This window comes from Zalophus californianus, chromosome 15, assembly GCF_009762305.2.
Source record: "Zalophus californianus isolate mZalCal1 chromosome 15, mZalCal1.pri.v2, whole genome shotgun sequence".
Classification (NCBI taxonomy): Eukaryota; Metazoa; Chordata; class Mammalia; order Carnivora; family Otariidae; genus Zalophus; species Zalophus californianus.
In genome coordinates, this window is record NC_045609.1 from 31,380,867 (window position 1) to 31,396,569 (window position 15,703).

The 15,703-nt window shown below is 45.0% G+C and overlaps 1 protein-coding gene across 1 annotated transcript in view; it reads right to left on the reverse strand.

Annotated features, from left to right (window-relative positions):
- PPA1 (inorganic pyrophosphatase 1) overlaps nt 1–9,155 on the reverse strand; it is a 34,295-nt gene extending 25,140 nt beyond the window's left edge. Inside the window, exons 1-2 of the mRNA XM_027596295.2 lie at nt 8,959–9,155; nt 6,068–6,126 (exon numbers count right to left, since the gene is read on the reverse strand). Of these exons, the coding sequence (XP_027452096.1) occupies nt 6,068–6,126; nt 8,959–9,022 (123 nt within the window). The 5' untranslated portion in view covers nt 9,023–9,155. The remainder of the gene's footprint in view (nt 1–6,067; nt 6,127–8,958) is intronic.
- Between the last annotated feature and the right edge of the window lie 6,548 nt (nt 9,156–15,703).

The window sequence follows — 15,703 nt, forward strand, 5'->3', positions numbered from 1 at the left end:
GTCCAGGGCAGGGAGCCTGCTTCTCTCTCACCCTCTGCCCTCCTCACCCCACCGCATGCTCTCTCTCTCAAATAATTAAAAAAAAAAAAAAGACCACAGGTTCTGAGCCAGAATGCCTGGGTTTCAAGCCCGCCACCACCACTTATGAATTCTAGTTGCTGATCCTGGACAATGGGGCTAATAAAAGAACCCAGCTCAGAGAATGACATGATGGCTAGATGATATAATCCACAAAAGGGCTTTAGCATAGTACCTAAGGTACAGGAAGGAGTTAACAAATAGTAACAATATATATTTTTAAAGATTTATTTATTTATTTGAAAGAGAGAGAGCATGCTGCTGTGCTTGTGAGGGAGTAGAGGGAAAGGGAGACAAGGAGACACCCCCCTGAGCATGGAGCCCAGGGCGGGGCTCGATCCCAGGACCCTGAGATCATGATCGAAACCGAAATCAAGAGTCGGATGGTCAACTGACTGAGCCACCCAGGTGCCCCAGTAACAATATTTTTTGACCTTCATTTTTTTTTTTTTACAATCATTTTTTTTTTTTAAGATTTTATTTATTTGGGAGCGAGACAGCGAGAGAGACAGGAAGCAGAGTTAGGGGCAGAGGGAGAAGCAGGCTCTCCTGCTGAGCAGGGAACCCGATTCAGGGCTCAATCCCGGGACTCTGGGATCATGATGTGAGCTGAAGGCCGACACTTAACCAACTGAGCCACCCAGGCGCCTCTACAATGGTCTTAAATGAGTTTTCATCAATAAGCTATATACACAGAATCATACGCAGAATGTAATCTAAAAACACCCACCAAGATTAACACTGCTCAGGAGTGAAGTAACCTGCTCAATATCGTAAGGCCAGTTAGTGGTAAAACCAGGACTAAAATAAAGATTCCTTACTCCCGATTCAGTGATTTTTACTCTATAAAATAGAGCTCTGAAAGGCTAAAGAAATAACCAGTCATTGTGCTCAGTATCATCATCCTATTTGTTCGGTTATTGTTTACTGAGACTCCTATAAAGCCAGGCATTGTGGCTGTATGTTATATGCATATTTAATCACCCATCCCAACTTTATCATTTTGACAAAGTTGACACACCACAGAGATTATGGTTAGAATATCTGTTTTCAAAATGTAGTCACCTGCAAGCTCATTTGAGGCGGGGAGAAATAGTTTACTCTCAGTTATGACATGCAGATTAAGTTAATTGTCATCAGTTTTCATCTGTTCCCAGTTCTAACTTTGGTTTAGAAAACATGAAACCAAAAGATAAACAAAACAAAACAAAAATCCAGAAAACCCATTCCATATACACACAAAGTTGGGGAAGTGTTTAAATTATTAATTCAGTGACATTTTAAAAATTCCATTTAAGGAACTGTCTATAAAAAGAAACAGAAAATTCAAAACAAAACAAACCCTGTTAAGGAAGTGAGTAATCGAAAAAGCATCCACTTGAGTGTATCCCCTCTAAAGATTTCAGGTACCATGAGATAGTATCTCTAAAAAGTTAAGAATGATATATAACTGCAGGGGCACCTGGCTGGCTCAATTGGTAGAGCATGCGACTCTTAATCTCGGGGTTGTGAGTTCAAGCCCCATGTTGGGTGTAGAGATTGCTTAAAAATAAAATCTTTTTTTTTTTTAAGATTTTATTTCTTTATTTGACAGAGAGAGACACAGCGAGAGAGGGAACACAAGCAGGGGGAGTGGGAGAGGGAGAAGCAGGCTGGGGAGCCTGCTTCGGGGCTGAGCAGGGAGCCCGATTCGGGGCTCGATCCCTGGACCCTGGGATTATGACCTGAACCAAAGGCAGATGCTTAAAGACCAAGCCACCCAGGCCCCTCAAAATAAAATCTTTAAAAAGGAAAAAAAAGAGGGTGCCTGGGTGGCTCGGTCAGTTAAGTGTCTGCCTTCAGCTCAGGTCATGATCCCAGGGTCCTGGGATAGAGTCCCTTGTCGGGCTCCCTGCTCAGGGGGGAGCCTGCTTCTCCCTCTCCCTCTGCCGTACCCCCTGCTTGTGCTCTCTTGCAGTCTCTCTTTCAAATAAATAAATAAAATCCTTTTAAAAAAAAGAATGATAGACGACTGCAAAAAATATTCTGTTAAATTTCTGAAGCATCAACCTATTTGATTATATGCTTGACTTTTTTTTTTTGCAGAGGAAAAAAGCAACATAGTTCCATATTTATATATCCTCCCAACAGTCACCTGGAAAACAAACAGATGCCTACATTGTTAGAACAAGTATTTAACATCAAAGTTTAAGATACAGAACAGAAAAATACCAAACTCCTAAGTGTAAATATCAAGTCATGACATTTGAGCATTTTAAGATTTAGATAAAGCTTCCATCTACTCAGTGTTTCACACAGCTTATGCTATGCTCTGGATTTCAAAAACTTCTCTTATCTCAGAAGTTTTATGTCAGAAGATACTCTGAGCTACAGGTATTTTTATATGTGACCCAAAACAGACCTAGAGCAAATGACAAAATCCATCGGGTCCTTGCCCTTGCCTTCTTCCACTCAATGGATTTGCAAATAATCCAAGCAGAGTGTTTGAGTCACAAGGATTCCCAGAACTGGCTGATTACCTAGTGGCATATATACTAAATCGAAAGCTGTCCACATTGAGAAGTTCTGACCTGGAGCAGAATCTAAGCCTTTGGGCATTTTTCCTTAGTAGAGCTGACAGAGTCCTCATCATCACCCTTCAAATGACTGACCATAGTAGAGATAAAGTCAACAGCCACACACATAAAAATGTATTTACAGAAACTTAATCACACTGGAATTTAAAAAAAAAGGAATTAATCAGATCTTTTATTTAGGCTATAATCCAAAATAATTTCTGTGTACCACACCCTTTTTTGTGTGTTGTATAAACTTCCTTAAAAACAAAACAAAAGAACTCTTTCCTGCTTCTCAGACAGGAATCTCAAGAGCTGAGGTTCACTGAGGTCTGGACCACTGGTGAAATCCAGAGTTGTTACAAGAGCTTGTGCTTTTGAGCCAGCCCAGAGTGGTACAAAGGCTGAGTCTTCATTTGAGTAATCCCAGATTATCGCCACAACCAGTCCCATACAAAACTTCAAGGAGTCGCAGAATAATCTGAGTGAAGATGTTTTACACAGCACCAAAATGTAGTCTCCGTTTCCTATTTTGGAAAACTCGGCACCGCAACTGCTAGAAGCATCTGACTGTTGGCTAGAATATTGTCCAGTTACTTACAGCTATGGTTTGAATGTTTGTTCCCCCCCCCAAATTTATTTGTCGAATTCCTAACCCTCAATGGTGATTGTACAGTAGGTGGGACCTTTGGGAAGTGTTTAAGACATGAGGTTGGAACCCTCATGAATGGGGTTAGTGCCTTATGAAAGAGGCTCCAGAGACATCCCTAGCCCCTTCTGCCACATAAGTACATAGCTAGAAGTCCATGACCAGAAGGGGTCCCTCACCCAACCATGTTCACACCCTGATGTCAGACCTCCAAGCTCCGGGACTTTGAGCAATAAATTTCTGCTGTTGATAAGCTAGCCAATCTTCAGTATTTTGTTATAGCAGCCCAAACGGACCAAGACACTTAGAAACACAAAAAACCAGCTCTATGTCAAGAAAGTATTTTTCTTCCCTAGCACATCTATATGTCAAGTTACCATCAATAAACTTTCAGTCATTATTTTATACCCCTTAACTACTCCAAATGGTGTGAGAGGTTACTGTAAAGACTTTGAGATATATATAGATATATATATTAATTATACACCAAACAGATAATCAAGCCAACCAAATGATGCCAATTCAAGAGGAAGGAAGGATCCTGCAGTTCATATCAACTGCCAGGAAATCAGATGTAACAAATTAGTTTCTGAATAAACACAACTTTGAGAATCCCACAGGAGAACACATGCCTCTAATTAGAGGTCCCTCCTGTAACTGTGGCACGTAACTGGCCTCTGGCCATTCGCTCCACTGTTCCCAGTTGGAGCCCAGCTCAGACAGGCTCCTCAGAAGCAACACGTGAGTCTGGTCTAAACTAGACCCATACGGAAACCCTGAAGTCTTGGAGGAGCCAGGGCACCTCCCCACCAGACACACCTGACAGGCGCATAGGCCAGGGCAGCTTAGGATGGTGTCCATCAAAATAAGTAGGAAAAGAAAAGGACAAATTTAATAAAATAACACCACCACCACCACAGCAAAAAAAAACACAATAGCCTGCCCCTCCAGCTTCCCACTCGGGCTCTGGATGTTGCTGCCAATTCTCTGCTCCCTCCTCTACTGGCAGTGTGCGGCTTTGGGATCCCAGGCTCTCTAGCTGGGGTCTGGGTTGCAGTTTGTTCTGCTAAGTGTGGGACGTCCGGGATCCCGGGCCTGAGCAGCAGCAGAGGGCTTCCGCTAGAGTGAGGGCTAGGCAGTCGGTGGCCCACCCTCTGGGGTGTGGGGGCTGTGCTCGGCAGGGACCCCTGGCTCTGCAGAGTTTACTTTAAACTCCATCATCATGAGGTGATTAAAAAAAAAAAATCTCTATACCTAATGTGGGGCTCGAGCTCACAACCTGAGATCAAGAGTCACATGCTCCACAGACTGAGCCAGCTGGATGCCCCAAAAAGAATTCTTAAAGGTATAAAAAAGCAGCAGACATTTGTCCTTGTGTTGGTTCCTAAATACAGTACAAACTTCTCCTATTGGGAAGGCGGCTAAAACAAGCTATGAATTAAAAAAATAGTAACTAGTTAAATTTGAACAAATAATGCATGCTCTTTGTAAAAAGATTAGAAAATATAAAAAGGCAAAAATGAAAATAAAAACAGAAAGAGTCACCAGCAATTCTACTTCCAAAGGATCACAAGGACTTTGGAATATATAACTATAGACATTTTTCCCTAGCAATGTAAGATTCTTACCAATTTGTGGTAAACCTATCAATTTGTGAGGTTTCTTCAGCTTACTGGTGTGCATAAAAAGATCTCTCTTTTTAAAAGTCTGTAGACTTAGGGTGCCTGGGTGGCTCAGTTAGTTAAGTATCCGACTCTTGATTTTGGCTCAGGTCATGATCTCAGGGTCGTGAGATGGAGCCCCACATTGGGCTCCACACTAGGCGTGGAGTCTACTTAAGATTCTCTCTCTCACTCCCTGTCTCTTTCCGCCCTCTCCCACTTGTACACCCACTCTCTCTCTCTCAAAAAAAGTCTGTAGACTTAACCTTTATTAACACTATGAGTCTTAACTCTACCAATCCATTAAAAGTACTGAATTTTCCTGTAGTCACTGAATACTCTAGTTTATTCTTGCTGTTTAATATCCCACAACCCAAATTTTGTGCTGGCTACCTGGTTAATTTTATTTATTTATTTATTTATTTAAAGATTTTATTTATTTATTTGACAGAGAGAGACACAGAGAGAGAGAGAACACAAGCAGGGTGAGTGGGAGAGGGAGAAGCAGGCTTCCTGCTGAGGAGGGAGCCCAATTCAGGGCTCGATCCCAGGACCCTGGGATCATGACCTGAGCCGAAGGTAGCCGCTTAACAACTGAGCCACCCAGGCGCCCCTACCTGGCTAATTTTAAAACCACTTATGAAGTACTAAGATTTTAGTTCCAAATACACATACAAAAAGACCAATGTGATTTCTTTCTTTAAACCAAGGCAACTTTATTATTAATTTTTTAAAGATTCATTTACTTAGAGAGAGAGAGAGAGAATCCGGAAGCAGGGTCCCCGCTGAGTGCAGACGCATGAGGAGGGGCTCGATCCTAGGATCCTGAGATCATGACCTGAGCGGAAACCAAGAGCCAGCTGCCTAATCAACTGAGCCACCCAGACGCCCCTAAACCAAGGCAGCTTTAAAACATTTGTGTCTCTTCCTCTACTCCTTCCCCAATTTATAGTTGCTTCTTTAGCCAAATAATCTGGATTTAAGACTGACTTCTTATTTAGTCAATATACCTTTAACTCACAGCACGATAAGGTATTTTAAGCATTTATTAAGATATATACGAAAATTCATGTGGAACTAACTGATCTGAGTAAAGAGACTACATTTAAATGAGGACATCTTACCTTATCTGCATAAATTGGAACATCATGAAATGGAGATATATATTGTCCTTTTTCATTTTCTGCAAAATGAATTAGAAAAAGTTATTACTAATTTTTTTGTTAACTCTAATTCCAGATGCATTAAGTACACATTTTAAAAAATATTTAATTTTTTAGAGTAATTTTAGGTTTACAATACAATTGAAAAAAAGGTAGAGATTTCCCATATCCGCCCCCCTGCTCCCTCATTTGCAGAGCTTCCCCCCATTATCGACACCGTTCACCAGAATAGTGACATAGCCATTTTTTATTCCCAAACCAGAAAAACTGGTTGTATACTTTACCTTCCTGACCCCTCCAAGATCGGGTTAAGTTTTCATCCTATGCTTTCCTTAGGCGTCTAACAGATACCTCTACAATGAGGGCAGGGGCTGCCTTATATCATTTTGTATCCCCAGAGTCTAGCAGTGCCTGGTAAATAAAAGGGGATCAAATTGTTTTGGACTGATCTTACATCAGTTAACGGTTTAAAGAACTAATGAAATAGTTGGGCTGGGGAGAAGGGGGGGACCAACTTGCTGAATTATAAAACCCTGTTGTCTTAAGTAATGTTCCAGGAAGACAGAGCCATCTTAGATTATTATATTTCTCAAGGATGATCTAGTTGCAACAACACTTTCACAGGTAATTTCTATATTCTAGAGACCTAACTGCCATATCCAAAAAGTAATTTCAGAACTTCCTTACTATTCTTTAAGAAACCTAAGGGTCAGTCCATACTATATCCCTTCACATTTAAAAACCAAGGTGGAATAGCAAAAACTGAGCAGTGACCATCCCCTGTCCCACTATGATCCCTTCAGAGTCAGCTGTGACTTTGCAATCATATCCACTATCAGTTTTTTTTTTAAGATTTTATCTATCTATTTGACAGAGAGAGAGAGAGAGCGCGCACGAGCGAGCACAAGCAGGGGGAGCAGCAGGAAGACGGAGAGGAAGAAGCAGGCTCCCCACAGAGCTCCCCATGTGGCTTGATCCCAGAACCCCCAGAATCACAACCACCGGAGCAGAAGGTAGACGCTTAACTAACCGAGCCACCCAGGTGCCCCTCCACTATCAGTTTTAAAGAGACTGACAAATATAACATTACAGAGGTAAAAAATCCTCTACTAAGGAAGAGTACTAGGAAATCTATGATTTAAAAAAACCCTTAAGGGGCGCCTGGGTGGCTCAGTCATTGAGCGTCTGCCTTCGGCTCAGGTCATGATCCCAGGGCCCGTGCTCCGCGCTCCGCGGGAAGCCTGCTTCTCCCTCTCCCACTCCCCCTGCTTGTGTTCCCTCTCTCGCTGTCTCTCTGTCAAATAAATAAAATCTTTTAAAAAAATTTTAAAACCCTTAAAATTATGTTATTGCATAGTTGTTTCTAATTATTATTTCCTACGTCCCAGAGAGTTCTACCTGATAAAAAGTTACTTTAGCCAGTGCCAAAGTCAAGGAGTGGCTATGGTCTTCCATAATGGCCATCAAATACTACCATTACATAACCTAAGTAAAAACTGCTGTTTGAATACTGCTTGAAGACAATTCCCCAATCATCCCTCCACCTTCAAACTCTAGGGTCACCTCTCTAAATCCCTCCTACAGATAAATTCTGGAACCAACGCTAAATCTAGGAAAAATAATTTAGTGAATTATTCGTCAAAAGTTCCCACACTGCCCTTATTTAACTCCGAAGTTAAATAAAATGGGGAGTCCCATCCTTCCTGGATTTTGCATGGTAACCTTCAGCTACATGTGTAAACTTGAGTTCACTTTCATTTTCCTCCCACAGAAGGTTACTTTTTGCTAGGGGCTTTGTTCTTTCTCTTCGGATTTCCACTCGTCCCCTCTATCCTGCTCTTTCCTGCTCTTCACACACCACACGCAAAGTGCTGCACCTGCCCGTTGCCTTCCGAGTAAAAGTGTTCTTTACAGTTAAATTAGAAATGCCTTTGGTGGCACATTTTCGAACGCCTGCGTTGTCTCCAATCATCTTTTCCTCGTGGCTTGGGGAGGGGATGGGTAGAGATAAAGATAAACCCAAGGTAGCTTTCCTCCACCTGCAAGACAGAAGGTCGTGCGCCAGGGAAAGCGGGGCTCAGCCAGCCCGCAGCGTGCTGGGCTCTAAGCGCAGCTTCAAGGCGCGGACCTGGGGTGCGTCCCCCTCAGATGCCAATTCCCTGCCCAGGGGCAAAAACTTGGCACTTTCTCACTCGTGCTTCCCAGACTGACGTCACCTGTTTGACTTGAACGGAACAGCTTTCTGTTTCACAAGGCGCCTTCCCAGCATCTGTGCTACCGGGGACACCCCGGCGGGAGGGGCAGGAGCGTACCCTGGCGAGGGGTTCGGTCCTCCACTGACGGCTCCTGAGCCCGGCCTCAGTTTCCCCGTCTGCAGAACGCGGGGCTGGATTTGACCCTGCTTGGTGCCCACAAGCTGAGCTACAGTTCAGGAATTAAGGTCCTTAGGGAGTCATCCACCCCGCCCCAGTTCCTCCAAATCAAGCAATCCTCTTACGAGGATCAGTTTACCCCCAGACACCTTTCTAGGGTGACTCAGTGGCTTCCTTTCCCCACCAGACGGTGCCCGCCCGAGCAGGACACCTGCAGAACTAGCCCGGCCCGGGGTCGGGTCCCACCGCGCGTGTCAAAGAGGAACGCCGAGCCCCGCCGTCCCGCCTGCGAGCGCGACGTGTGAAACCGGAGGCCGGCCCGGCCCAGGCCCCGGGCAGCCCGAGGAACCCGAGGAACCCGGCCCGCGCCCGGGACGAGGGGCGGAGCGCGGGCCGCAGGCGCCGGGGCAGGAGGCGAAGCGAGGCCCGGGAATGAATGGGCTGGCGGGCGGGGAGGGGCCGTGGGCCGCCGACACTCACTGAGGAAGACTCGGTACTCGAGGGTGAAGGGCGCGGCGCGCTCCTCGCTGCTGAAGCCGTTCATGGTGCCGATGACTAGCCGCCGCCTCGGCCGCCGCCGCCGCCACCACAGAGCCACTAGCCCGCACGCGGCGCCGACTGACAAGGAGAAACCTCCGCGCCTGCGCACCGCGGAGACTGGCGCAGCGAGCGGGGCGGGGAACGGCTTTAAGAGGCCACCCCACCCCCGCCCGGCCCACTCCGCGCGCAGGCGCACTCCGCCCGGCCCGCGCGTCCTCTAGCCCCAGCCAGCCTTTCTCGGCCCCGCCTCGCGGGACCGCCTCCTGGCTTCCAGGCTGGCCCACGTGGCTGGCGGCGAGCTCTGGCTTGGCGGGTGTTCTGCCACCGCTCCGAGTGCTGTGGGACTCTGACAGAGGTCAGTAAAGGCCCAAGTTCTCAGCTTGCGCCAGCTGGGAATTGCCCGGCGACCCCTCCCCCACCGTGCACCCGGGGAACTCTGACCCCCACCCAGAGTAATACCTTCTCGCAAAAGGAGTTCCAAAGTCACATGCTTAATCAGGCAGGCCCTGCCTTTGATCTTATGTGCCTGTTTAAGCGAAGTTGAGTCATATTACTGAACCCCCGTCCCCACAATGGCCACCAGGTGAGTAACCAGCTCTGCCACTTTCTAGTGTAGGACAGCGGGCAAATTGCTGCTAACCTTTCCGACTCAGTTTCTCATCTTGGGACATGGAGATAGTAATAGTAACTATTATGGGTTGTTGGGACGATTAACTGAGTTGATGCATGTCAAGAGTCGGAGGAAAAGCCTGGCTTGTTGTAAGCACTGTGGAAGTATGACTTGTTATTTCTACCCTCCGCAGTGAAGGATTCACTCTGCCCCCCTCCTTGCTCAATCCACCCCGGGTCCCCAGGGACTTTTCAGTTGTAAGCTTTGGGAAGGTCCAGGCATGCGCTCAGAGTCCCTTGAGCACATTTCTCTCAGGCATAAGTTCCTTAGAGCTTGTTTATCAACTTCTGTTCTATTGAGTCAGGCCAGACCCCAACAGCTAAAGTCTGATTGAGGCTGTGGTCGGTTAATTGAATCAGTTACTTCCCCAATCCTGTATGTATGTATGTATGTGTATGTACACACACGCATATATACATATATATATATATTTTTAAGCGTATTTCAGGGGTGTCTGAGTAGCTCTGTCGGGTAAGCATTTGCCTTCAGCTCAGGTCATGATCCCGGGGTCCTGGAATCCAGCTCCCCACTCAGCAGGGACTCTGCTTCTCCCTCTACCCTTCCCCCTGGCTCTTGCTCTCTCTCGCTCTCTCTCATAAATAAACAAATAAAATCTTAAAAAAAAGTGTATTTCAAAATCCAAATTATAAATTAGGAACTGATTATTCACTAATTTGATTATATAATAATGAATATTTCAAAGAATGCCTAGTTTGATGGGCTGGGTTCCTTTAAAAGATCTCATTTTTCTGGGGCATTAAAGAAAATATGCTTTTTTTTTTAAGATTTATTTATTTTTGAGAGCGAGAGGGGTGTGGGGGGCAGAGAGAGAGAGAAAATCCTCAAGCAGACTCCCCACTGAGCGCAGAGCCCACCACAGGGCTGGATCCCGGGACCCTGAGATCATGACCTGAGCTGAAATCAAGAGTTGTACACTTAACCAGCTGAGCCACCCAGACACGCCAAAGATAATATGCTTTAAAGACATTTTGATTTAAACTTTTTTATTTCAAAGCAATGTCTACTATGGAAAATGAGATGACCCCCTGTATTTAATGAAAACTTAGTAAGATAATTTCCTAATGAGTTAGCATGTTCCTCCCTTGTCTCCATTCAGACTCCCATTAATTTTCAGAAGGCCATGACTCATTGACCTTTTGAACAGTACACCACACTGTTTTACTACAGTTGGAACTTGGAACACAGGGCAGGCAAAAAAAGAGTAGAGCAGGAATTTAGTCAGTAATACAATGTATTACTGTAAGTTAAAGGAATCTCTGCAGAGTGAACACTACGTAGGATTAAGTTCAGGGAGTTTGTTAAGGGGATGCTCTTTGGATTGAGTTGCTCTATCAGTTTTCTGCCTTTGAGCCCAGAATCTTGTCTGTGGCTGACTTATGAACAGATGGACATGATGCAATTGTGTACTACAGGCACTTTCCCTTTTGCCTCCTGCCAGCTCAGAGCAAGATAACAAAGTCTTGCTGACCTCTGGACTTGCACACCAATTTTTGTTTCATCAAGTATGTTAGGAAAGCCAGTTAATATCATCTCCAAAACAAGCCACACCCTGGCTTTGCTGGGCCACAAGTCAGTGCTTTGGAACTTTCCCTTGCAGGCAGGGATGGTGAGATCCATAGGCTCAAGTAGATGTTGTTCTGTTTCTCTATCTCCCTGGGGCCTCGCACAGTACCTGGCCTAGAGGAGATGTTTAATGAATCTTTGCCAGGCTAATGGATAGAGGAATTAATGAAAAGGAGGCAGACAATACCTTCTTAAGTATAGTAGTTTCACAAAGGATAAACCCAGCTGCTGCCAGACATTATCTTTCTTGCTCTGTAACAACTCCAGTGGCACTTCTTTTCAATCTTGTCGTCTTTGCTATGGTTGACCCTACTGGGTGCCTCCAGTTTTCTGATGGTCTCTCTTCTTTGGCTTATGACCACATTCTCTTCTGACGTTTCTGCTACTTCTCTGGCCACTCATTTCTCATTCTCCCCCTTAGCTTTGTCTTCATCGCTTCATCTTAGTCAGCATTGTCTTTCTTACTTCTCATGTTCTCTGTCTCTAGAGGTACCAGGTACCCTCTCCCTAGATTATCTCATGTATGTATTTGGTATCAACTACCACCTACAGCTCCTGCAACATGAAAACTTTCAAATCTACAGCTAAGTTCTATTTGACACTTATTGGGGTCATTGTCTCTGCTAGGTGGTAGGGATGTAACACTTAGAAAGACATGGTCTTGGGGCACGTGGGTGGTTCAGTCAGTTAAGTGTCTGCCTGGGGCTCAGGTCATGATCTGGGAGTCCCAGGATCAAGCCCTGCATCGGGCTCCCTGCTTAGTGGGGAGTCTGCTTCTCCCTCTACCCCTCCCCCCGCTCATGTGCTCTCTCTCACTCTCTCTGTCTCTCTCTCTGAAATAAATAAATAAAATCTTTTAAAAAAAAGAAGAAAGAGGGGTGCCTGGGTGGCTCAGTTGTTAAGCATCTGCCTTTGGCTCAGGTCATGATCTCAGGGTCCTGGGATCGAGCCCCACATCGGGCTCCCTGCTCAGCGGGGAGTTTGCTTCTCCCTCTCCCACTCCCCTGCTTGTGCTCTCTCTCTCTCTCTCTCTTGCTGTCTCTCTCTGTCAAATAAATAAATAAAATCTTTAAAAAAAAAATAAAAAAAAAAGAAAGAAAGACATGGTCTTGGCCCTCAAAGAAGTTATAGTCCAAAGGGAAGGCAGACTTCAGCAAATAATTACAATAAATGCAGATAAGTAGAGTGGTAAAGTAGGTACAGGGCATCGCATTATGGGAACCGAGAGCCACCTCAAGGGAGTGAGACTTAACCTATGACCAGAAAGCAGAGAAGGAGTTAATAAGATGAAGAGGATAAGGCAGAAACCAGAAAGGGATTATTAAGAGATGAGACCAGAGAAGTAGGTCAGGGTTAATTGGTGGAGGGCCTCGGAAGGCATGATGTAGGGTTTGAACTTTTCCCTAAAAGCAATGGGCAACTTAAGAGTTTTTAGCAGGAAAGGGGCACAATTAGAATTGCTTTAGAAAATGGCTCTGGTAGTGGCTTGGAGCCTGGATTGAAGTTTTAGCAAGACTAAAGGCAGGAGACCCAGGAGGAGGCTGCCACAGTGGCCAAGGTTAAAGATGCTGACCGGTCCCTGGATGTAGGCGGCAAAAGAGAAGAGCAATGATGGAGCCATGTTTAAGGTAGAATCAATGGAACTGGTCGTTGGTTGGATGGAGTAGAAGACGAGGGACTGATTGCTTGAAAAAGGAAGGAAATGCTGACACACGCTACTCTGTGGATGAACCTTAAAGACACTATGCTCAGCGAAACAAGTCAGTCACAAAAGGACAAGTACCGTGTGATACCACCTGCATAAAGTACCTAGAGGAGTCAAAATCACAGACACAGAAAGTAGGGAGTTGCCAGGGGCCGGGGGAACAGGGAGATATTGTTTAATGGTTATGGAGTTTCAGGTTGGGAAGAGAAAAAGTGCTTGAGGTGAATGCCAGTGATGGCTGCACAAAATGTGAATGTACTTACTGCCACTGGACTATACATTTAAAAATGGTGACAGTGGGGGCGCCTGGGTGGCTCAGTCGTTAAGCGTCTGCCTTCGGCTCGGGTCATGATCCTGGGGTCCTGGGATCAAGCCCCGCATCGGGCTCCCTGCTCAACAGGAGGCCTGCTTCTCCCTCTCCCGCTCCCCCTGCTTGTGTTCCCTCTCTCACTGTGTCTCTCTCTCTCTGTCAATTAAATAAATAAAATCTTAAAAACAAAATGGTGACAATGGGGGGAATGGGGTAATCGGGTGACGGGCATTAAGGAGGGCACGTGATGTGATGAGCACTGGATGTTAAAACACAACTGATAAATCATTGAACGCTATATCTGAGATTAATGATGGACTATATGTTGGCTAATTGAATTTAAATAAAAAAATTTTTTTAAATGGTGACAATGGTTAAAAAAATATACAGTCAGGGGCCCCTGGGTGGCTCAGTTGGTTAAGCGACTGCCTTCGGCTCAGGTCATGATCCTGGAGTCCCAGGATCAAGTCCCGCATCGGGCTCCCTGCTCAGCGGGGAGTCTGCTTCTCCCTCTGACCCTCCCCCCCCATGCTCTCTCCATCTCATTCTTTCTCTCAAATAAATAAATAAAATCTTTAAAAAATATATACAATCAAATGTATCTTTCTTTTTTAAAAAATCACACAAAGTTTGAGACATTGGTGATCAATAGTTACTCCAAAATGTATACATAGGATGGTGTATCAGATAGAGTCCGACTGGACCAAAACTACTCAAAATGTTTAAACCAGAGGGACTTTAACACAGAGGATCAGTCAATAAGTGATAGGAGAGCTGAGAAGCCAAATACAGATTAGCAATAGCAGGAATTCTAGAGGGACCAGGTGGGAGGACAAGGCAGCGTCCTTGGGGAGGAGCTCAGGACCCATGGTCAGGAACTGGAAGCCCAGCAGGCCTGCCTATCTGGAGATAGAGTTGCTCCTGGAGATGCTGCCTGGGGAAGGATGGGGAGACGTATTCCTTCCCTTCCTCACATTCTCCAGTCTCCTACCAGTGATTCCCATTGGCTGGGCCCAGATGGAAGCCAACTGTATTAGTCAATTTTGACTAGTTATGTTGCTGTGATAAACAGTATAAAAAAATCTCAGTTGCTTACAAGAATGAACATTTATTTTTCGAGCTTCATGGTGGTGCCGTGAGTCACCTGTAGCTCTGCCCCATATGCCTTCTTGTTTGCAGACTGAGGCTAAGTAGCATCCCCCAGCCTGCCCCTAACAAGACCAAGCAGAGGGGAAAAAGAAAATGGCCAAACCACACAAAGGCTCTTAAGCTTTTGCTTAGAAAGGTGTATGTCCCTTCTACTCACATTCAACTAGCTAAAGCAAGTCATATGACCTTGCCTGATGCCAACAGGTTATAGAAATATACTCCTCCTGTAACAGACAATGCAAATGGGTAACCATGTTGAGAGCTGTATAATTCTCCTACAGGGAGAGAAGCAAATAAATAGTAAAAATCATATTCTCTCATCACAGCCTACCTTCTTGGTCATAAATATTCATTTCTCTCCTTTTTGCATGAAAACTATACTCACTCTTCCTACCAAGAGTGACACCCAAAAGTTTCAACCAATCATGACACGAGGGCCAAAGTTTAATATCTCATGATAGTCTCGGCATTATGTCCAGATATGGCTCCTCTTGATCCAGAGACTAATGAACTTAAAGACAAACAAATGTTATCTACTGCCCCCCACATCTATACCTAATACGAGATGGTTGAACAAAGACAGAATAAATAAGAATAAACACTTCTATTCATCAAAAGAAAGAATGAGAGACTCACAACCATCACAACCATCAATTCTTAGAATTCCCAAATCCTGCTGGGTGTAGGGAACATTCCTTGATTAAGTTCAAGTTCAGGTCCCTGGGAGTGGCCTGTGTTCTTCATAACTTGTGGCTGATTGGGGGCTGAGCAGCTTTTTCAGTTTCCTTCCTGTGCACAGAAATTTGGGAGCCCAAATGCTGGTCTCCAGCAATCACATCTTTTAACCCAAGCTGATGTGTCTTGGCTGCACACCTCTTTTTACACCTTGAGCAGCATTTGACCTGCTTCTAGTCAGCTCTATGTGCCAATTAGCACACCTATAATTCTTTTCAAGACATACCTCTCTCTCTAGGCATCACTGGTGAGGGAAATTGAACTTACCAAGCCTCCGTTGGAGACCCACTCTCTTAAGTCTATTTTCCCTGAGTCACTTTATCCATCAAGAGACTCACTAGCAGCCACTGCTCATGACCTCGATCTGGTCTCTGTCCCAAGGCTGAATTTTAATCTCTGCTTACAAAATAGTCAATTCTTTTCTGAGCTCATCTCTTCCTTGTAGCCGCCTGTCAAATGCAGCTAAAAACAACAAAGGCACACTCAAAACAATCCTTTCCCCAAACTTTTTGCCTAAACTCACAAGCTACTT